Source organism: Rhyacophila brunnea, unplaced genomic scaffold (genome assembly GCF_057557595.1).
Source record: "Rhyacophila brunnea isolate RB1 unplaced genomic scaffold, BYU_Rbru_1.0 scaffold_13, whole genome shotgun sequence".
Lineage (NCBI taxonomy): Eukaryota > Metazoa > Arthropoda > Insecta > Trichoptera > Rhyacophilidae > Rhyacophila > Rhyacophila brunnea.
Genome location: NW_028232785.1, coordinates 7517613 through 7540909, shown reverse-complemented (window position 1 = coordinate 7540909; position 23297 = coordinate 7517613). Strand labels below are relative to the sequence as shown.

The window sequence follows — 23297 nt, the reverse complement described above, 5'->3', positions numbered from 1 at the left end:
GTTACAATATTTTTTTCAATATTCTTTGGCATTAAATTTTCAGCATATCTGTCAGTATTTTGTTTATATGCGGAAAATGATCTCTCAACGTCCACAGATGTGATAGCGCAAAATTTAAATGAAGGTGCCCGAGTTGACTCCACTTTTTCTGATAAATTAATGAAATGCTAGGGGATGCCATTAAGAATGCAAGTGCATCTACCTAATTTAGTTATGTTTCGATAAAATTATAAATACAAAAGCCCTAAAATATGCATTTATTAATGAAATATGCACTAATATCTCAAATATGCTCTAACGTCTCAAATATGCATTTATATGCACAATAAAATTTTATTTTTGGATTCTGCGTCTTTCGAAACGGATTTCTGTGCGACTCCCATAGCTGTGCGTACACCAGTGGCGCACCCAGGGGGTGGGCCAAGGGGCCCTGGCACCCCCCAAACATGAAAATTATCAGAATGATTACTAACACAACATTAATGTCAGTTTTTTTAGAAACCCAATCCTTAATGGAACTGTCAAAAAATTCTCGGTGTCACCCGAATTCCGGAGTGCTGTAGGTCATGGTTGGGGAGGGCTGACAGGGCTCTAGCCTGGGGGCCCGGGCTGTGGGGGTCCCGGCGTGTCGGGTTGACCAGATAAGTGAGATAAACACATATCATAAATTAGCTTGAATAGTAAAAAAAGTCGCCTGCGGCGCTATTATACATCACGGCCATGAACATTTTCAATTAGTTATATAATTGTGCAATATATTTTTTGATTATTATGTGTCGATACTCGACAGCTCCATTATTAAAGTAGATGTATTAAAAATCGCCAATAATTCACTGTATAAGTACCCTTAATTTGTACTAAAACACCATTTGAAAAACGTTAATGTAGTGTTTCACACTGCCTTTAATCTTAGCGGTGGGTAGGGGGGCCGCCAAATATCATAGCCTGAGGGCCCGTTTCAGGATGTGGGGACCATGGTGTAGGTACACCGAGTGGAATAGACAAAAGACCGATAAACGAGAAATTAGGCTGTGAAGAAGAAAAAGAGCCTATGAGACTAATTTACATTCTCCTCCTTGGCCCCCCCCAATATTAAACCCTGGGTGCGCCACTGGCGTACACCCTAACAAAACATGCACTAGCATATAAATCCAGGCCCTACTAATGAGTATGTATAGCTAGGATCGGCCATTAGTGGAAAAGGCGGATGTGAAGCAGATATTAGAAGAAGCACACAGATTGCGACGTCTTACCACTACGTATGGAAAGATCGGGGAATTTCAATTGCTACAAAAGTTATACTTGTGCAAAAATTAGTGTTTCCTAACCTCATGTTAGTCATGGATCCTGAGGACAAGGTAGCGGAAGGCAATTGATGCCTTCAAAATGACATATTGACAGTAACAAAAAAATATGCAGTAAGAGAAAAGTTTTGAATTTAAACAACAGCTTGATTGCAAATGTTTTAAAAGCCGGAATGACAGCTTAAAGATGTTAATATTTATGGAGTTTACCAATTAAGCATGCTTCATGCGTTTACTAAATTTAATGATATCAAACATCATGACAGAAATGAGAATAGATTGCAATCTGTCTTTGAAAAGTGCCGGTTCCTCCAAGCATTTGAAGGTATCGTAGTCTCGTATGCAAGAAGGCATAATTAAAGTCTTTTGTGAAGGTTTTAATATTATGGTGTAGTTAATTAAATGTACATACCCATGCACTCTGTTAGCCAACGCTTTGGTGACCCTATGGCCCAGCAGAATTTTGGCGACGTGCTCGCGCAGGGGACGAGCAGCCGCCGCTCCTGCTAATAATGCGGACCATTGCCGCAAGTGCGCCAGAGCTGCCTTCCATGGCGCCTTGGACTGTTCACCGTCGTTGCCTGTCGATCCTGACGAATATCCGAGATACTCGCATATCTTCAGCGCTGATGAGGCGTTCAGGACACCGGCCCTGGAGGGAATAATTAATTATCAAAACAATAATATGCCGACCAAGAAAAAGAACCTTGTCTAATATTTAGGTTTATAATTAGTAGGCTGACGGGGCTCTAGTCTAGGGACTTGGGGTTAAATGTGTTATTATATTAGTTGCGTGTAGGTAAATCTTACCTGCTTAGTGTGAAGGCATCGTCTATCAGCGATGCCCTGTCTCCAGCCGAGGGTAGGGCCCCCTTTTTTAGGGCCTCGGCCAGTGCGACCCACTCGTCGGCCGGATAATTGGCCCTGTACAGTCCTCGGCCTCCGGAATTCAGTTTCACCCAAGTCACGCCGTGGGGAATGCGGAACTTGACTGAAAAGGTATAAAAGAGTGTCTATTTAATATCAATATGAACGGCAACTGATCATGTAATGAAAAACTTGTCATAATAATGACATGACATCTTCCGGTTGAGGAAATTCTTAGGATATTACCGTTAAGGTATTAAAAGAAACGTTTGCTTTTAATATGTGGCTGTCCTCGGATACATGTGAACCAACTTCTCTAATTAATATCATTTATTAATTTAATGATTCACAGGTCGTAAGCAGTTTTTAACGTTGACTCAGTGAGGAAAGGAAAAAATAAATTGTTCATGACATATTATATTCTTTTGTATACAAAATTCATACAGTCAATTTACTTCCTGCTAGTAAGCATTTCTAAACAGCATTGTGCGGATAAGATAAATGGACACTAAAGCTGTGATTATATTGAGAGGCACGTTGCGTACTATCACGCAAAGTCACAGTAAACTGCCGCTACGGGAAAAAGGGGGTATAATGTCATTTTTCTTGGTGTTAGCAAAATCTGCCGAAATCACCAGAACAACAATGAGGTCACCTCACGTGTACCGCAATGCATCGACACCCGCATGACTCAATGAACGTTTTTTAACATTTACTACACATTTTCAACTCATGTCAAAATCGCGTGTCTTTGTTTTTAGCGGTTGGCACTATATATATTCTATAAAGAATGTTGTCTATTATTTATGGTCTGCAGGTTGGGTTCTGTTCAAAATGTTATCTATGGATGCAAGATCGCGAGTAATTTTAACGAACGTACACATAGAAACTGTTAAAATTAATTGAAATTAATATGAATAATGAATAATAATTCAAAATACTAATACATTAGAGTTGGCACTCTCCATCATTGAATTACAGAGATAGTGATTGTTCAAAATATTCTGCGAAATAACTAAACCATAGACTAAATTTATCGCCGTGACAGCGTGACAGTATGCGATGTGCATCTCAATATAATCACAACTTAACAGTCCTTGTATCATTAAGACAGTTAGTAGGTAGCAGATCAATATCCACTTGTGAATTCACCGCCATTACCCAAATAACAAAAACAATATGCTCACCTTCCGTCATATTCATCCACAATAGATTGCTGGTACCGGGCACCGCGAGATTGGATCCGCTCTTGCCTTTCGCACCACTGGAACTCGGCGCTGGAGTGCTTGTGCCGTTGGACGCGCCTGATGCGTTCGCGGCCACAGCAGGGTCAATCGGACCCAGCATGTAAGTCAAAGGGACGTACCATCTGTATCTATCGATTAAATTAACCCATAAATCGCAGTAAATATAATGTTATATAAAGGGCGAAACACTTGTCGTATATAATAAATAAACTCAATTAATGCAACACAATATCAAATTCACAACCTTTCTAAATGACGGTAGATAATGATACCAGATGAAGGTGTCCACGGGAGACCACCTGAAAGGGAGTGACCGAACAATCGACTGTCCCAAAGACCACAGCTTGCCGCAGTCTACTTCTGCACACTTGCATAGAAACAGCCTATTTCCACTTTAATTTTGCCACCACAGCCTACTTCAACTTGTCAAAAGCATCACAGCCTACTTCCACCCGGAAAGTTGGAAACGCCGCAGCCTGCGTCCATCCTTCGCAGCACTCGCAACCCTCAGCCAAGAACAGCCTACCTCCACTCAAACTTTGCCGAACTTTCAAATTCGTCCACGCTCCCTCCAAAATATACAGACGCGAAGCTGCCGAAAACGGCCGCTCGAGATAGCGCCGCCACGAGACAAAGAGATCCGACGGTAAAACAGAGAGGTTTGCTACTCACAGATCGACATCATAAAACCAAGTCACCATTACCGTTTTCTTCTTCTCGTCCCGACCGCCGCTCCGAAAGGATGTCTCCGCAGCAAGTAACGCGGACATTCGCTAAGTGACGCCGCGTATATCACATTTTTATTCGCGCGCCATTTCGCTTCTCGCATCGGACGTCTCACCTATAGCCAACCACGCCACAATTACCTATGTCCAGCCATGCCGCATCTCACAGCAAACCAAGCCGAAAATACTTAGTACAAGAAAGCCACGCCGCCATTGCTTGCAGCCAGCAAAACCGCGTCGGCAGCCCGCCAAAATGTAATCATACTTTAAAATCAGTGCAATACTATCGTATGTCAAAAAGTGATAGTCTTGCACTGAGAAGATTTGAATAAAAATGCAGAATTAGACTATTTTAACTAAAATACCTACGCCTAAACGCCACCTAGAGTTACGATAATGGCCCCCACAGGCTCTCCTTAAGGCCCGCTCAGGCTAGGATCTTTGACAGACCCCCTACCTATCGCTAAAGTTAAAAGCAGTGTCACGCACTACATTAACATTTTTCAAAATGTGTTTTAGGTAAAATGAAGGGTACTTGTACAGTGTATTACATCTATTTTAATCATGGAGTTCTCGAGTATATACACACAATAATCAAAAATTACATCGCTCAATCATATAATAATGTTTATGTCCATGAAGGAAAATAGCACCGCAGGCGACCTTTTTAAACTATTAAAGCTAATTTTTGATGTGTGTTTATCTCACTTATCTGGTCAACCCGCCACGCCAGGCCGTCCCAAAGTCCGGCCCCCAGGCTAGAGCCCTGCCAGTCCCCCCCTTGTGGGGGGCCATGGTTACGATTGTATTGCACGATAAAGATAATATTCAAGTTGTTCATGTTGCTGTGTACTAACTAATCTAACTTTTGACGTTTTTGGACTTACGATAGTCTTGTACTAGGTGTGCGATATGTAATGATTCTTTAAATATACCAGACCGACATGTATAATATGGCCAGGGGTAGGTTCTGACTCCTCCAATGACTCTATCTAAATTGGTCAGGATTTGACAGTCATCGACAATGTTCCCTCTAATGCAGAGGGGGGCAAACTGCGGCCCGCTGGGAATTTTTTTTGCGGCCCGCCATCATTAATTGTACTTTTGATTACGAATAACTTTTTTATTATTTTTTAAAAAAAATATTGACAATAGATTAAAATTTGTTTATCATTTATATTGATATAAAGATAGATATTGTTAGTGTACCGACAGAGCTACAACTTGAGATTATTGATCTGCAGTGTGTCACTGATTTAAGAGAATTGCATCGTCGTGAAGAAATCTCCAAATTTTACAATGCCCTTAATTCAGACAAATTCGACCAACTTAAAGATTATGCAAGAAAAATGTTCGTTATTTTTGGATCTACCTATATATGTGAACAAACATTTTCGATCATGAACCTCAATAAAAATTCTTTACGATCAAATATCTCCGATGCCCATTTACAAGCAGTTTTGAGAATATCAACTACAAAATTAACACCTGAATTTAAAATATGTTAAAAAATGAACAACAGTTTCATTCTTCTCATTAATTTTTTTGTAATGTTTATTTTGCGTGATAATAAATAGTGTATATCTAAAAATGGTATTTTACTTGCGGCCCGCCGCTCATTTTGAATTCTTGAATTTGGCCCTCCATCCAAAAAGTTTGCCCCCCCCTGCTCTAATGCTACCGTTATTTCAGAAGCAATATTTACTTGGTAATTATATTATACATATGACGACAGTCTGAATATAAATAAAATTTCAATTATTTAAAGCATGACGTTAATGATTGGTAACATGCAATTAATATAATCGAACGCGGGTAATTTTGAGTAATTTTTTTGGCAATGCAGGTTTCGCCTTTCGGCGTCTTCAGGCGCTATGTGGCCTCACCAATAGCAAATACATACTGACAAGTGAAGCGCCTAGTTTCAAAACCCTCCATAACGATTTTAGGTAGTTTATATCTATTAAATCTGTGAACTTTATGTATTTATTATTTAATTCGTTCATTCTGAAGAGTATTTTGGCTTATCCATTTTAGGGGTATTTGTAAAGCACACCCAAGTATTTTTGAGGGTTTTGAAATACACCCTAATTTTTGATCATACGTATTGACGGTTTTTGGCGTTTCAATCTTTGGTTACTAACAAAAATATCCACCTAAATCAGGGGTGGCCAACCTTTTGCATTCCATGCGCCAATTTTTTTCACAGATGAGTCCAGATGCGCCATACAACTCAAGCACTTTTACTACCTTCTTACGTTCACGGTTGGGGTTGGAAAATAGGGAAAATACGATCTGCTTCGCTTAGGGGAGGAAAAGGAATAACTCAATCACGCAATTAAATTAATTAATTTATGCCAATTCAAAAAACACATGTTTATTGGAGCACCAATCTACAATACTCAGAAATGGTCTCTTGGACGAGACGGTGATCGCTGTCATGGACCCCGCTGATGGTACTACAGCTGCCGGAGAGTCTTGTTTGGTGAAGATAACTCTGGACCACAGTTGTTGGATGTGATGAAAGAGAGAAAGAGAGAGCTCTGAGCGGGATGGAGCACTAAGAGCTTTTAGGGGGATTTGAAACTACGCGCTTCAAGTGACATACTATAAAAGTTTGACTATAGTCACTAATTAATGTCCCTAATGAAAAATATTACCCACCTGTACTTGTCTTTGGATTTCTTGTCTTTTGGTTGCGGTGGCGGTGGTTGAGTGGTTGTCGTAGTTGTAGTGGTTGTAGAGGTTGACGACGTGATGATCCCCGTTAGGTTTCCAAGCGGCATCGTCCCATTGGCATTGGGAACGTCGTACCTTTCAGACGGCCCTGGTAAATAAACAATTAAAACGATTAACAACATTGAAAACTTTATTTTTAATGCTGACTTGCTTTACACTAAAACACTCGCCATGTTTTCATTCGCTATGCGTGCGTATACTATGGCCATTTAATATTATGTCGTGAAAATTCCAACTTTCCAAGGTCGGCGTGTTCTTAAGTGTAGTTGAATCAGATTCTAATTTAATCTATAATGGCCAACAGTGGAAGGGTGGAGGTAGGTTGTTAAGATCTGACATAAATAGTACACACTACACTTTGTCAGGTATACATATTTTTTTAAATTGAACTAAGACTACTATTAAACCCTGCGAAACCAAGCCATAATAAATAATAGTCAAAAAATACTTGTCTCTCTATAAAATATCTAAAATTTTGCAATTAAATCATACATAACTTTGGATATTTTGTAGATAGAATAATATTTTTTATCTATTATAGTTTGGTTTAGGCAGGGATTATTGAATTTAAAAAACAAACCAACACCATCTGTAATAATATATACCTATTCTTAATTCAATAAAAACAAATAAGTATGACTGAAAAAGTATGCATTATTTTTGTCGGCTCGCCCATAGCATACCTAAACTATTATGGTTTGGCTTAGGCAGGATTCAATTGAATTTTAAAAACCAACCAGCACCATCTGCAAATTGTATTCTTAGTTCAACGAATACAAATAAGTATGACTGACAAAGTTTAGTGTGCACTATTTATGTCGAGTCTTAACAGCTTACCTTCACCTTTCGCCACTGCTATGTATAGAGCCATGTAAACATGCGTTGAGTTTCAAATTTTTGTGGACATAGGTGCAAATTAGGTTTAACATTTAAAAAATAGTTTTTTAATAAGCTTTCTCGCCTGACACCCTGTAAACTTTTGAAAGCGGAGAAATTTTCTGTTTTGAAGAAACAGTATTGTAACCGGTCAAACAGAGGATCGGACCATTATATTATTTTATTTCGGCAAGTAGTAAAATTTTTACATCTAATCAAATTTATATAGAAGGTTGCGTGTTCAGATCACGTCGGGGTCAGCATTCTGAGGTTCGGTTTGGTTTGTGCAGACGTCCAGGTAAAAGGATTGATCAGGCAATGTTGATAACTGCCCAGGAGCTCCAAAAAATGTATCAAAGATCTACCTGATGACGTCAAGCGGGTGGCGTTCTCTCCGACGCCGTCCCACTGTGTTGGTACTCCTAATGCAAGCTCCAAAGCCATCAGGGAAGGTAGGAGACTTGCGTTGGTCTGCGGAACCTCGGCTGTTAGAAGAAATCTGGAATGAAAACAAATGTACCAAAAATGACACTCACTAAACGATTATTTAACTGCTATCATCAGTGACCATCCCCAGTTGTGTACCCCCCCCTCCACCACTATTCTAAGACACAATTTCCTAACAGCCATGTGACACAGTGTAAAAAATGCAATATATATTATACCAGTAGTGAAGGGTGGAAGTAGGCTGTTAAGATCCACCATAAATAGTGCACATTAAACTTTGTTACGGATACGTATTTGTTTTTATTGATTTCATAATTATTCAAACAGATGTCATCCGACCATGTCCGATCCTAATAATGTCATATGGGCCTCCGCAGAGTAGAGGTTTGCATTAACAGATTTTGTTTTTACGAGAAATGGATGTCAGCCACTTGCTCAACCTATAAGGTCCATCCTCTGACTCATACACAAATTGAAAAACAAATGTACTTGCCAGACCCTAGGATTCGAACCTGGGACCGACGTCGTGATAGTTCGACGCTTAAGCCGTGCGGCCATCGTGGGTGTGATACAGATGTCACTGTATGTTTAATTTTTACATTATTCAAATCAATCGACAGTGACTAGTAATTTAATTTTAACGTCTGATGAGATAACTCGCGAAATTTGTGTGCAGCCTGACGATCACGGCCTCATAGAGCGAGAAAACTCGCTGAAGGCATAAAACCGGTTATTTTTCTATATTTACGTGATTCAAAATTCTGGGTGAGACTGTAAGAAGGTATCTTCACATATTATTCCTACCTTTCCTGTTTCACCGTGATCATATCTCCTTCTCTCGTGAGAGTCAGAAGAGGATATCCGGCCTGCTCTGTCCAACTCTCCATGACGACCTGAAGATCCGCCTTGGCCCTTCTTCCCAGGAGTCTCCAGAGGTCTCTGGGGTCGGCCGCAGAGCGAGCGTGCGTCGCCAGGAAGTCCCGGAGAGCAGCTCTGGCCCCGCTCCCGGCCGCGGCCCAAGCCATTCCGACCAGCGCTGCACCCTATTAAAAAATACACTTGATTATATATACACTGTCGATAAACTATGAATTATTATGAAATTAAACGTGGAGACGTCTGATAATGAAAATGGTATAGAGGAATGAAAAAAAATAATTAATTGCACTACCCTGTATATTAACAAACTACCCTCTATTTCAAGATGAATATTATATGTATGGGGGGGGGGGGTGTTAGGACCACAGAACAAATTAATAAGATATAAATGTGAAAGTCAGTCACCGTGGATCAAGGTTTTGAAGCCGGATCCTGTTTATATTTTTCATGACAGTCAAGCCATAAAATGCAAGAAACACAAAGTGCGCAGTGTCTGTATGTAATTTTATATTAAAAACGACCAAACGGACCTGTAGCGAAGAGTGGAGGTAGGCTTTAAGATTCGCCATAAATAGTGCACATAAAATTTTGTTAGTCATACGTATTTGTTTTTATTGAACCAACATTACAATTTACAGATGGTGTTGATTAATTTTTAAAAATCAATTAAACCCTTCCTAAACTAAACCATTACAGTTTTCATATATATTTTGGGCGATACAACAAAATTGTGCACACTTTTTCATTCATATGTACTTATTTGTTTCTGTTGGATCAAGAATACATGTCTTACATATTATTGTCCATTCATTTTTTTAAATTCATTAAGCCCTGCCTAACCAAACTATAATAGATACAGAATATTATTCTATCCAAAGTTACGTATTTGTATACTTTTAGATATTTTATAGATAGACGAGTATTTTTTGACTATTATCTATTATGGCTTGGTTTTGGCAATGTTTAATAGAATTTTATAGACTAACCAACACCGTCTGTCAATTGTAGTCATTTCATTGAAAACAAATACGAATGACTGACAAAGTTTAGTGTGCACTATTTATGGCAGATTTTAACAGCCTACCTATACCCTTCGCCACTGATACAGATCCCCTTCCGCCTCTACAATATAGTTTCATTATTGTTTTGCAAACAATGATTGTCAGTGACTCTCGTGAACTTTCGAAACGAATGCCGCAGAACAGATTGATAAAATAGAAATGAACAAGGCAGTCACCACGGACTATGGCTTTGAAACTGGATTCTGTTTATATTTTATGACAAGAAACACAGTGTCCTCAAATAATATTACCAATATTGAATGTGCGTTTCATTTATGTGACAGACATTAATGCTTATTAATATACAGAAGATGGAGAATGTCAGTTACCTTATGATAAGAGAGATCGTCTTGGACGGCTTCCAGATCTTCTGGATCCTGGGCACTCATAGACACAGGATGTGCTGTAGGCAGGGCATCCAATCTGATAAATTAAAAAAATAATAATTAACAGCAAGTTTACAGAGTTGGCCCCAACACTCTTAATAGAAAATTCTACGCACTGGAGCACTCGATGATTTCCCAAGCATATTAAAGTGCTTAATATTTAAATATTATGAAGTATTATTATATTTATATCTTGTATAATTATTGAAGATTAGAGCATGTAAAGGTTATCAGCGCTGCAGGAGAAAAAAAAAGCTATTTCTTCACTTATTTGTATGATTTATGTAGTGAGGTATTATAATTATTACAAAGCTATCTTAACTGTCTATCTCGCTCTAAAAGTTAACACAACCAAGAGAGGTACTGTTAAAACATGGCACTTTTTGACAATTCAAACAGTTAACTTATTGTAATAATTAACCGCCTCAATACATAGCCTTGTGTATAGAATACATGCGCTGGTACAGAGTCTCACACTCTCTGATGGCATCCGGAACATCCTCGTGATGCGTCTCCTCGTGATTATTTCAATCACCAATGATTTGCCTGTCCACTCATGAATGTTTGTAACGTGGTTGTACCAATGTACCCCTAAGATTTGTGGGACAAGAATACCCCATACAAAATAATGTTTTTTCGCTGAAAGTGAAAATTTAATAGAAAATCACGTAAAAAAATCATTAGGTATAGCAAAATAATACAAAAGCTCATTATTCAATATAGAAATAAGATGACTTTATGCGTCTGACTAATAATTATTCATGTATTGTATCGAAGATTCGAAGAACAGGAGCTTTCATCTCTTCATCTTTCCACCAACGGTAAGTCTCTCTAAATAAAGAGAGTTATGTGAAGGAATTAAATAATATAATAATATGTTGTCTTATATCTTACGTAAGCGCTGGCACGGTATGCTCGAGGAGTAGGGCATCTCCGTCATCGTTTTGATCCTGCTGAGGCGCGTGCTGGAGCAATGCCACGAGCCCCTCTGTCAGCCATCTTGAGCCCCACCAGCGGGGCGTAACAAGACCTCCAAGCCACTGGAAATAATTATGCAATCAGTTTTGTACGAAAAAGTAATAATGTAAATTATTAATTCAATATTTGGTACATTCTCATCCTCAAGCCTGCTTGAGTTATTAATTACCTGATGGGCAAGAAGTCTTTCCAGGTGCTCTTTGTCTGGTAGAAGGTTGGATCCGATTCCTAGAAGACCCCAGCCCTCGGCGGTGTCTTCCAAACCTTCCATTATTACCATATCTGTAAACGTAAGACAACGTCATGATTATTCTCAAAGATCCAACATAGTTAAACTTTATACATATCTCAAGACAGTGGCACACCAGCTGAAATAACAAAGAGGGGAATGTATAATAATGGATTACATGTAAATTGTACGTAAAACATTTCACAGTGGAACAGTTCACCGAGAGCTAAGAAAGAGATGACCGTATACTATACGGTCTCCAATTTTATTGGAATTAATATGAACATTAATTCAATTTCCAAAGCTGATTTTGGCAAAATTCATGAATTCAAGAATGGTAAACCTAACCTAACATATCAAATAATCCAGTATATCAGCTATTTTCAAAATTTGTTTGCTGTTGGCTTAGTGTAAAGTGTAAACAGACAAGAACCGTGTTTTATTTAGACATGAATTTTATGTCAGTACTATACGACCCAAAGAGGTTGGACTGCCTTTATTATATACGGCCATATATTTTCGATACAACATTTCACAGTGAAGTGTAATCGGCGAAATCTGAAAACCATCATAAAAATCCCCGAAACAAGCATTGCATTCATAAACTACAAAAGAAGTTGTTTATTGTAATGAAGTGCTGAGCCGCCGGCGCTGGTAGATACTTACCGACTTCACAAAGCTTGGATTATTTACATGCAATTTCAACCATACGCGTGGATACTTTTTTAATGTTGTCAGTGAAAACACCAATTCGGTACTTAGACACTTCACTAGAGTGTCATAAACAAAATTATCGACCCAAAATTGCTTACCACGTAAGATAAACGCTTACCTAATTTTGGCAGAGGAAATGACACATTCAAGAACGTCTCATATCTGTCGATAATGGCCACTGCATTATCCAGAATGGTTCTGTAATAAAACACGAGAAAAATAAATATTTATTCATTTGGATTAAGTCACAGATAGAGTAATACAGCCTCCAGTAAAGAAGTCTCAGATCAGATGGAAGATGGAGGACCGGTATTCCAGTCTTTTTCGATACCAAAATACCGTTTTTTAAAATCAGACAATACCGATATATTCGGTATTGAAAGTGGAACTGACTGACTGACAGTCATCATCCTTGATGACCAGCTTTGACACATGCTATAAAATATTAATATTTTAAAGAGACTAATATAATATAATATATTATATTTATTGGTAGATACTTCTGTTTATTTCAATTATTTTACGGATAGGTACCGGTATTCAATAAGAAATAACGGTACCAATATGGGTATTTTCATTCGGTATTGTAATCCCTATGTACCTATTTAAATAATTAATGATTCGTTATAACATTATGATTTTTATACTATCGGACATGATAAAAAAAAAATTAATCACAGAGGCAGAGTGGTGAGGTGAGGAATGGTTAGAAGGCCGCTCGCTTAGATCCTACTATTGTTGATATGCAAGAATTTGCAGTAACTGTTGAACATTGAAACATGTGGCAAACATACTGAGCTTTCTCCAGTTGATGTTTGTCCGCGTACACGCTCACACTGGCCCCTCTGGGCGCCTTCGCGGCTGCCCTCGAGAACTCGCAGACCACCAGTCCCACCAGATAGGTGCTCATCTCTGGCGATTCTTGGAAATCGTCTTGCAGCTGAAAGCATTCAAAAACGATCACTAAAACATTAAAACAAATGAATATAGTCAACTCTTTTTTACACTATTTACATATTTATTACAAAAAGCGCCAAGTCCGTGTTTCATATTATTTAAAGCTTGGATGATTTCGCGCGTGTTTAAGTCAGCCAATAAGGGAACGTTCAATATTGAAAAGGGCGTCCCTCATACTGTAGCATCTGGTAAAGTCATGACAGTGCCACGGAAATATGTGCCTTATGCGGAATAAATTAAAAAGTGAGGTACAAGTAGCGCTACGTCTAATTTTCTTTTGCCAATATTTATTACATTTAAGAATTCATCGGCTGAAACAAATTGCCATTTGGTTCTAATTTCGACATGGAAAAAAATTACATTAAAACATTAAAACAAATAATTGAAGCTTGAATCATAAAAACGTTGTTTCCTGAAAATATTGAATTGTGGACTTGTCGCTTTTTGTAATTAGACGTCTCAAATATAATATATAAGGTAATATTGATAGATTACCAGTCTATGTCCAAGATAAAACCCGGCCTCTTCAGTGGCTGCTATTGGCATATTCGTAAGAGACACATGGAATCTGAAAATAAAAGCAAAAACGGCATGATATGAGAATATATTTTGTGCGATGCCTTGGATCTACCAAGCCTCAGAGCAATAATATAAAGAGAGTGAGTATTGTTTGGCGAAATGAAGCCGTGTTTCTTACGTATAACGCGCAGTAGAATCTCAATTTTATTATTAATAACTTCACTCTGAAGCGCTATTTCTAAGTACGGCTACCAAATTTAAACAGTTAACCGTTAAACAGTTAAAGTTAACCAAAATTTCTACTAAATTAACTAAAAATAATTACAACTTACTTTATATTTAAGGCTATACTTCAGTTGAGCCATGGTCTAAAAAGATCGTGGTTAGGCGATGCACGGATTGTGCAAATGACGCATGCCAAACGAAATATAATTTGTCACAAAAATCCAACATGCGTCCATTTAATGTTATGTTTATTGTTATATTACTAATAATAATAGTATATTCATTGACATGTTTTCTTTTTTAAGTACATACGTAAAGTTTTTTAGTCATCTTTACACGATTTAAGAATATTTTCATCCGACGCCATGACAAAACAAATCGACGTGCGGACACCTCGACTGTCCGTCTCCGATTGGCGACTAGTGAGAAATTTCATCGCACCTACTGTTGAAAATTATTTGCCGTTTCACTGAAGTACGCTCTTAACACATGAATGTCTTGAATTATTTGTAATTTGTAAAGTTCACTATATTATGTAAATAAATATATTTGAATTGCATTTAAAAAAAATAAAAATGCTTGGAAATTATTGGATATTAGATTAGACACTTTGAAGAAAGTGAGACAAGCCTTTTGAGAGGATCATAATATTTGGAAGGTTACTTCTAGCAATCGAAAATTTATCTAAATGTGACTTACCTGTCTCTAACGATCGTGATCTTGAACCGTGCTTTCAGATGGGGCTCGTCGAAACAGGGGAAGGCTGATCTCGCATGGGTCAACCCAAAATTCGTCGCAGCCAACTGTCTGAAAATGACACAATAATATTGTCAATAAAAACTACTTAAAATGCTCGGAAATGAATGTCCTAAAATGTGTATGGAAATGGAAGAGTTGCTCATGTCGGTTAAACCAGCTGTTGGACCCATCGAACCGTCCGACCTGTTCGCCACAAAGGTCAATTTTGTTGCATTTAGAAAATTTGCGGCGTCATACTGTCAACGTGAAGATCTCTTTACTTAGATTGTTGCGCAGTTCTGTAATAGCATTTGTATTTACCATTATTTTTTTTTAATTCTTCTTCTATATTATGTTCCTATCTCCCTTGGGCATTTTTAACTTAATCATTTAAATTCAGTCAAAGCACACTTGAGGGCATGGCGACCTAAGTCTTGTGTAACTGCTCTAGAGACATTCCCAGTCATAAAAAAATACTGATGCTTTACATCCAAATGTAGGGTCCCGTGATACGCCCGATTATGACCGGGTGTGGTTTGGTGGGGCCATTAACTTCAATGATTATCGCCTTTGCCCATTCACATACATACGTTTACAGTTTTTTGGCAATATTCTAAATTGGTATTGCACCCTTAATAGCAATAAGGTTAGCGACATCTGTTCTGCACCGATAATAATGAGATCATCTTACTTTTTGTCTCCGTCTCCGTTGACATAATCAGCTATGAAGAATCCCCTAGCCTTATTCAGGAGTTTCGTGTTATACCGAAGACTCAGCGTGTAATTGCCTCGTTTCCTGAACTTGTCCTAAAACAAATAATAAAAAAAACAAGTTAAGAAAATATCAAATGGCTTGAACAAAGATGAAGCCTAATCAAGGTGTTTGTAATATATATTAAAACCCTTGGATAGCGATTCGATAAGGGGAAGAAGATGTGGAAGGACACCACGAGGTTACCTCTACCAATGACCCTCAGAGCTTCAGACTCATACTCACTCGTTTGATTATTGGTTGGGCCAAATATTTTGGCCGTCATTCCTTATTTCCCTACCTACCGCACATCCTTATTTGTTATTATCACAAGACCAGGCAACCAGCAATTACGGGTCATGAGACAACCGTGATTGCGAATAACATTGGGTTAGCTCGAGTGACATCAAGAAAGCAGTCGTGTGCAGGCTTGTTATAGCTTAGCCGTCGTTAACTATCGAGTGACTCGAAACGCATATGTTTTAGCTTCGTTGCGCTAAATCTGACACGGTTTGAATGAATGTCATGTCTATTATCCATCTTGAACTTTTCATCATCATTCATCCCAAAAACCAAATGAAACTGTGAGAGTGATATTCCGAACCGTCAGTTTACCAGTGCGTGAGTGCGTAAACACCGAACCAGCCCCAGCACGCGTTAGCCTTCTCAATATAAAGGTCAGTGTCTGGCATCTTGTGTAAACCCCCCCCCCCTAGATCCGTAATCTACCAACCAGCGTCACCCTCAAATTACTGTCAACTGTAAAAGCGCCACCAATTATAATTACGTTTTGAAGCCTTTTGGATCATTATATAGATAATACAACTCCAACTAATTGGATTGTCCGATCGTTTTCTGAAGTTATTCGGGAGCTATTTTAGGAATCGTCAACAATACGTATCGCATGGCGTCTATCAGTCACAGATGTTCAATACATTTTCTGGTGTCCCTCAGGGCTCAAACTTGGGGCCATTGCTGTTTACGATTTTTATAAATGACATAGCAATGGTCATTAAAAATGCTATGTTTTTGTTGTTCGCTGATGACCTGAAACTCTTCATGGAAGTTGTCACCTTGGACGATTGTCGTAAACTCCAACTTGATATAGACAATATATTAGATTGGGGCAGGCGTAACAAACTGGACTTCAATATTGAAAAATGCAATATTTTATCATTTACCAGAGCCTCGCGAGTATTGATTTTCCAATATTCGATGAATGGCAGAGTTCTTTCGCGAATACCATCTGTAAGGGATCTTGGCATTACGTTTGACAGTAAGCTGTCATTTAGTGGTCATATAGCTATCATTTGTAAAAAGGCGCTACAAATGTTGGGCTTCGTCTTGCGTACTTCCCGGGTCTTTTCGGATGTTACTGTATTAAAAATTCTTTATAATTCCTTAGTGAGAAGCCGGCTTGAGAGTGGGTCGATTGTTTGAGCCCCGCATCAGTTGAAATATGACCTTATGGTGGAGCGAGTTCAAAAGAAATTTTTGAGACTCCTTTATTTGAGGTTATATGGATACTATCCGTGGCTTTATCCAACTGACTTTCTCTTAGGTATGCTAACATACTGTAGTTTAAGTGCTAGAAGGTATCAATATTTGGCCACGTATTTTTTTCGACTAATACGTGGTGTGAATGAGAACTCTGCCATTCTTGGTAATATTGACTTGTGTGTCCCTGATAACTATCTTAGAAATCGGGAGCATCAGTTGTTTGTTCTCCCGAGGAGCAGAACTAACTTGCCATTGGTGATGCCAATTGGTAGAGCAATAACTCTGTTCAACCAAATTGCTTCGGATGTTGATATATTCCATCTACGTGAGAATGAGTATAGGTGGACGTTATTTTATAAATTCTTAAAATAGGGTCTGCTTAACTCATCCGGTGTACTTCCTTGTACCTATATACTTCATATTTTTTGTATTTACACATTTATACTATAGAATAACTTAATATTGCATAATTACAATATTACATAATACTTTTTTAATAATATTTATTTGTTTCTAAATGTCATGTTGTGAACGTCTTAAACTTATAATTTGTAATGTCCACAATATGTAAAATAAATTAAAATTGAAATTGAATTGAAATTGAAAACAAATAAAAAATAGTGATGACGAATCCTTATTAGACTTATTTGTGTCGTCAAAATAGGCATTTCCCTTTTACTTACGGTAATATTGTATAGTAACACAAGGTGACATCACCGGAACGGACTGAATTTATTAGCATCGTAAAGGGAAGGTTAAATAATAAAGAAACATACCTTTATCTCCAGATATATCTGATCAGCCGGCTTGTACTCCAGAAACTTGACTATCTTCATGGCGTGACCCTTGGGTCCAGTTACCATTTTGTCGGTGATGTTCAGATCTCGCGCGTTGAACACGATGAAGTTTGTTTCCTTCTCTATGTGGAACTCGATGATCACTTCGCCTGAAAATGGAAATTGTAACGTTAGTAGTAAGCTGAAGGTAAGTATGCCAGAGGTTGTCTAAATTGCAGTGGGGCGTCAGGATATTCGAACATTTAAAATTCAAGACATTGTTGTTTTTATTTAATAAAACGCAATTTTTTTATAGTACTTATTCCACTTTTAATTAATATATTAGGACCGGTTTCGTCCGCCAATGAATTTAAAGTGGAATAAGTACTATAAAAAAATTGCGTTTTATTAAATAAAAACAACAATATAATGCAGTTCCACCATGAATTGACAGTTACAAAATAAAAGAAATTAAATTCAAGACAATTTTAATATGAAGCACCGATATAACAGTGATATTATATTCAAATGCTTCGCTGGTTGCTGTCTTCGGGCGATAGTGACATTTTGACTTAGCATGCTGCTTTTCCCTTATTGAAGGTATTACGCACAAGATAACTAGTGCGTCAGACATACCGGGAATACGCAGAGAACCGTAAAACATATTAAAGAAAAAACTTTCAAATAGCAAAACTGAATTATTGTGCAACGATTGTGATCCCATCTACATTGGAAAAACCTCACGCATCATTAATAATTTATTAATTATTTCTTTATTTAAAAACGGAAAATTGTGTTTAACCAATGATATATAAAATATATAAAAACCGATAGTCAAACATAACGCAATTTGATAAGCATTTCATGTAAGAACTACTAGTTAATTTCGTCGTAATTAGATAGGATGCCCGTAGCTTGAGTGGTAAATCACATTGGCATGAATCCATTGGTTATAGGTCCAAGTCCTGTCGGGTGTAATATAATAAAAAAATAAAGATTTTTCTAATGGGTGTATTATATCTGAGGTGTTTTCAAATCATGTAGGTATGTTCAATAATATAAAGAATGTTACATTCTCAAATCTTGTGAATAATTAATAATTATTCGTTGAATAAAAGAAATAATTTATTGATATGTGAGAAATGCGCTAGAATAATAATATAATTATTAAAGATGTCAAGTTTGGGCTGTTTCGAGGCCCCTTTTTAATTTATCTGACGAATCGATTGCGTCATCTGCGTCAAATAAAATCGTCTCTGCGTAGAGTGTAAATAAGACATATTTTATACCTTCATTTATTACGACAAACACAAAAACACTTTCAAATTGGTTGTGGGAAATACCAAGTGATTCTTCTCACAGTAGTTGAGGAATGTGACCCTTTAAAAGGAGCTGTCTCTCCAGCATTCCCCGCATACCGTCTGCATACCTGAAGATACTGAGAGGCCCGTAACGCATACTTGATAGGGCAGACCTCGCCCGATAACCATAGTATCTAAAACATTTAACTTTGTAATTATCTCACCTTTCACCTCGTGTGTTGTGAGATTGGGATGCAGCCAAAGGGTGTATCGCAAGGGCTCGGCTGAGGTTGGCAACCTCTGTCCGGGCCACGGGTACGCAGTGCCGCTGGTTGAAAGCCGTGGGGCTGGCGCCGGGGGTGTGCCCCTGGGGCCCCCTCTTCGCGCACCCGGCGGTGGAGATCCGGCGCATCCGCATTCTTTAATAGAAATACATTTCAATTGAATATTTGATATATCGTGTAGGTGAGTAATTAATAACAATCAATATTATTAGCTGGGGTTGGTCCACTGCTGGATGGAGGTCTATCCTGGTTCCTACCACTCTTCTCGGTACCTATTTCTTCACAGAATCATCATCATCATCAGGGGCGCGACAACCCGGTTTGGGTCCTGGCCTTCTCCAACAGCTCCCTCCACCTGTCCTTATCCAGTGTGGCTGCTTTCCAATTTGGTACCCCCAGAATACGGCAGTCACTGGCAGCTCCATCCAACCAGCGAATCTTTGGCCTCCCTCTTCTTCTATTGGATTGCTGGACATCACTCTCTTTGCTGGTTCATTGTCATTCATACGATGCACATGTCCTAGCCATCGCAGTCTCACAATCTTGATTGATTGAACTGCGCTGCAATCTTCGTACAGCCCGTAGAACTCAGCATTATATCTTCTCCTCCAATTGGTGCCGTCCCTGATCGGTCCATATATACGGCGGAGAATTTTTCTTTCAAAGATGTTTCAGGGCTCGTTCATTTCGCAGAGTTAATGTCCAGGTTTCCGATGCGTAGGTGAGCACTGGCTTTACAAGTGTCTTGTAAAAATGTCTTAACAGGCCAAAGTAGCATTTATTCGCAGGCATGATTCTCTTGTTTGTCTTCTTCTTCACAGCAGCTTAATTTATTCCGAAGTTGATAAGTTCGTCTATCTAACGGGTTTTAGGACAATCCTATAATAGGTAGATGAATGCACCAGCCATGCATCTACCTATTATAAAAACAAAACGACATTTCATTCAATTTCATCAGCTAGATGACCTCTATCACGTCACGTACTATTGTCTGCTTCCTTAATTCAGTGGAGAAGGGTGGAGGTAGGCTGTCAAGATCCGCCATAAATGGTGCACGCTAAACTTCTAAAATAAGACTACAATTTACAGATAATGTTGGTTAGTTTTTAGACATAATAGATAATAGTCAAAAAATACTCGTCTATCTATAAAATATCTAAAATTATGCAATTAAATCATACACAACTTTGGATATTTTATAGATAGAATAATATTTTTTAACTATTATAGTTTGGTTTAGGCAGGGCTTAATGAATTTAAAAAAATGAACAAACAACAATATGTGTAATATATTGTATTCTTAATCCAACGAAAACAAATGAGTATGAATGAAAAAGTATGCATAATTTTGTCGTATCGCCCAAAGTATACCAAAACTATTATGGTTCGGTTTAGGCAGGGGTTAGCTAATTTTTAAAAACTAACCAACACCATCTGTAAATTGTAGTCTTAGTTCAATAAAAACAAATACGTATGAGTAACAAAGTTTAATGTGCACTTTTTATGCGGATCTTACCTACCTCTACCTCCACCCTTCGCTACAGCTTTATACATATATTGGAATATTTTTTCAGTAATCGTTCTGCGTTATGGTCAACATGCACCTTCTGATACATACTCTAATTTTTTGATTTAGGTACCTATGTTACAAAGGGGTCGTGTTGTAGTGGAACAATTTTACCTTAAATATGCGCAGATGCAATTTCTTCCGGGGCGAATTTGATTATTGTTATGATTTCTATTCTTGACTTCACTCACATTAAGATTATTGCATCGCTTTCTCTTGCTTGGTGCCACTCCGACTATGATCTATTTTCTGTCAAAACTACCGAACTTCTCGGTAAGTTCGTATATTTACAGTAACACAGATCGATGGGAGATTAGAAATGCACCGGTTTGTTAAAATGGTTAGTCGCATTAACCAGAATCATATGGATGCAGGTTCAAGTCCCGATCGGTGGCTAGGTAGGTAAAAATATTAATAAAAGGGTTTTTGAGATGTTCCAAAATGTTAACGTAATTTTTCTCTTACAACACATTAGAAACTGAGTCTTAGAGCTTGCCCAGATGACGCGTGTGCATGTGGACGGCTCAATGAGGTCACACGTACCTTGACGCGCGCGAGAAGTGACACGCGGAAAATTGCGCCATCTGGACAAGGCATTAGAATAATTATAAGAACCCTATTCTCTGATTTGTGATGAACGGAAACCACTGAAAAAAATATGCTAGAGTGAACCTAACCGCATTTTGCAGCTGGTTTGCCCCGATTACAACACTTGACACTCACCCGCCTGTGGTCCGGCATAGGCTATAATCAGCGCCGCAGTCAACATAGCGGCTAGAACGGCGCACGCGAGGAGAAGCGCCCTTCTCTGTGAACAAACAGCCACGGCTCGCCCTCCGCTGGCGACGCCACCTTCGTTCGTGGACCCTCCGTATGCTGCCCGATCTCTGGCCAGGCGCGAAGACTGTGAGTCAGGACCTGGAGGAAGATGTACAAACAAATATATTGAATTCCTATAAAGCAGCAGCCCAACGCATCAATTGATTGCACCATGAGAATTAAGTTATGAAAATGTAAAAAGCGTGTGGATAATAAATATAAAATGAGATCATTATGATTTTAAAGGGTAACATTAACCACTCCCAGTAGCATTGATGCCAGCGGCGTGTTTCTTAGACGCAAATGACGCAGTTAATTCGTCGGAAAATGTGCCTCCGAAGAGCTAAAATGAGTCACAAAAGTTACGTATTTCTCTCAAACTGTGTGTAAAATATTACCAAAAGCATAACAAAATTCCTGCATTCATTATGCGTAGATATCATTGACGAGAGGTGGAGGTGGGTTGTTAAGATTCGACATAAATAGTGCACACCAGGGCTCGAAATGGACCGGAGCGCACCGGAGCGCCGTTCCGGTTCGTGGAATCTGTAAAGTTATCGCTCCGTCCCGTGGTTAAAATATTTTGACCGTCTGAGCTAGATATGCCATATAACAAAAAATCTAGCATACTTATGTTTATAAAATAGCCATAAAATTTGATAACCATGTTAACATCCTCAGAAAATTTTCGAGCGCTCCGGTTCGTAAACTTTTCCATTTCGAGCGCTGGTGCACACTAAAATTTGTCAGTCGTACTTATTTGTTTCCGTTGAACTAAAAATACAATTTGCAGATGGTTCTGGTTAGGTAGTTTTTAAAATAAAATTCAATTAAACCCTTCCTGAACCAAAGCACAATTATTAATAGTTCTGGTATGCTATGGGCGATCCGACAAAAATAGTACACACTTCTTCAGTCAGATGGTGTTTATTTTTATTAAGTCAAAATTAAATTAAATTAGTCGGGAAGCTAGTTAAAAATCGATTGCAAGATGTACGATTGTACTGGATAAACAAGAATACGAGCTAAGAAAAACGTGGTAATAAATAATGATTCTCCTCGATTTACCGCCCTTCGGTTAACTGCCGCCCCCAAGCGACGCTCAATCCGCTTACCCCAACGGGACGTCACTGGGTACATCATTAGAATGGATAGAGGAATGATTTTCTTCAACTTCTTTGTTTAATTACCTGTGAGAAATGCGACATCATCAACATCCTGGTCTGACATGTTTCCGGTGTGTGATCTTCTCCAGCTATTTCCATCTTTCACCCCACCACCTGAAGAAGACAGAAAATATCATATTATATTATTAGGTAGGTATACTTTGAACAAAAAGACAAGACTGAAACTCCAGAATCTCTAATGTATTTTAATGGCAGCTCGCTGACGGCACGACAATCTCTCA

At 38.4% G+C, this 23297-nt stretch overlaps 1 protein-coding gene across 1 annotated transcript in view; it reads right to left on the bottom strand.

Annotated features, from left to right (window-relative positions):
* Positions 1-23297, bottom strand: part of LOC147076326 (leucyl-cystinyl aminopeptidase) — a 43515-nt gene that overhangs the window by 6144 nt on the left and 14074 nt on the right. The window contains exons 3-20 of the mRNA XM_085940414.1: positions 23080-23169; positions 21794-21988; positions 19444-19638; positions 17919-18088; positions 15583-15698; positions 14853-14960; positions 13905-13977; positions 13247-13392; positions 12571-12650; positions 11679-11791; positions 11426-11571; positions 10475-10568; positions 9010-9248; positions 8124-8257; positions 6808-6970; positions 3359-3546; positions 2115-2295; positions 1717-1956 (exon numbers count right to left, since the gene is read on the bottom strand). Of these exons, the coding sequence (XP_085796540.1) occupies positions 1717-1956; positions 2115-2295; positions 3359-3546; positions 6808-6970; positions 8124-8257; positions 9010-9248; positions 10475-10568; positions 11426-11571; positions 11679-11791; positions 12571-12650; positions 13247-13392; positions 13905-13977; positions 14853-14960; positions 15583-15698; positions 17919-18088; positions 19444-19638; positions 21794-21988; positions 23080-23169 (2671 nt within the window). The remainder of the gene's footprint in view (positions 1-1716; positions 1957-2114; positions 2296-3358; positions 3547-6807; positions 6971-8123; positions 8258-9009; positions 9249-10474; positions 10569-11425; positions 11572-11678; positions 11792-12570; positions 12651-13246; positions 13393-13904; positions 13978-14852; positions 14961-15582; positions 15699-17918; positions 18089-19443; positions 19639-21793; positions 21989-23079; positions 23170-23297) is intronic.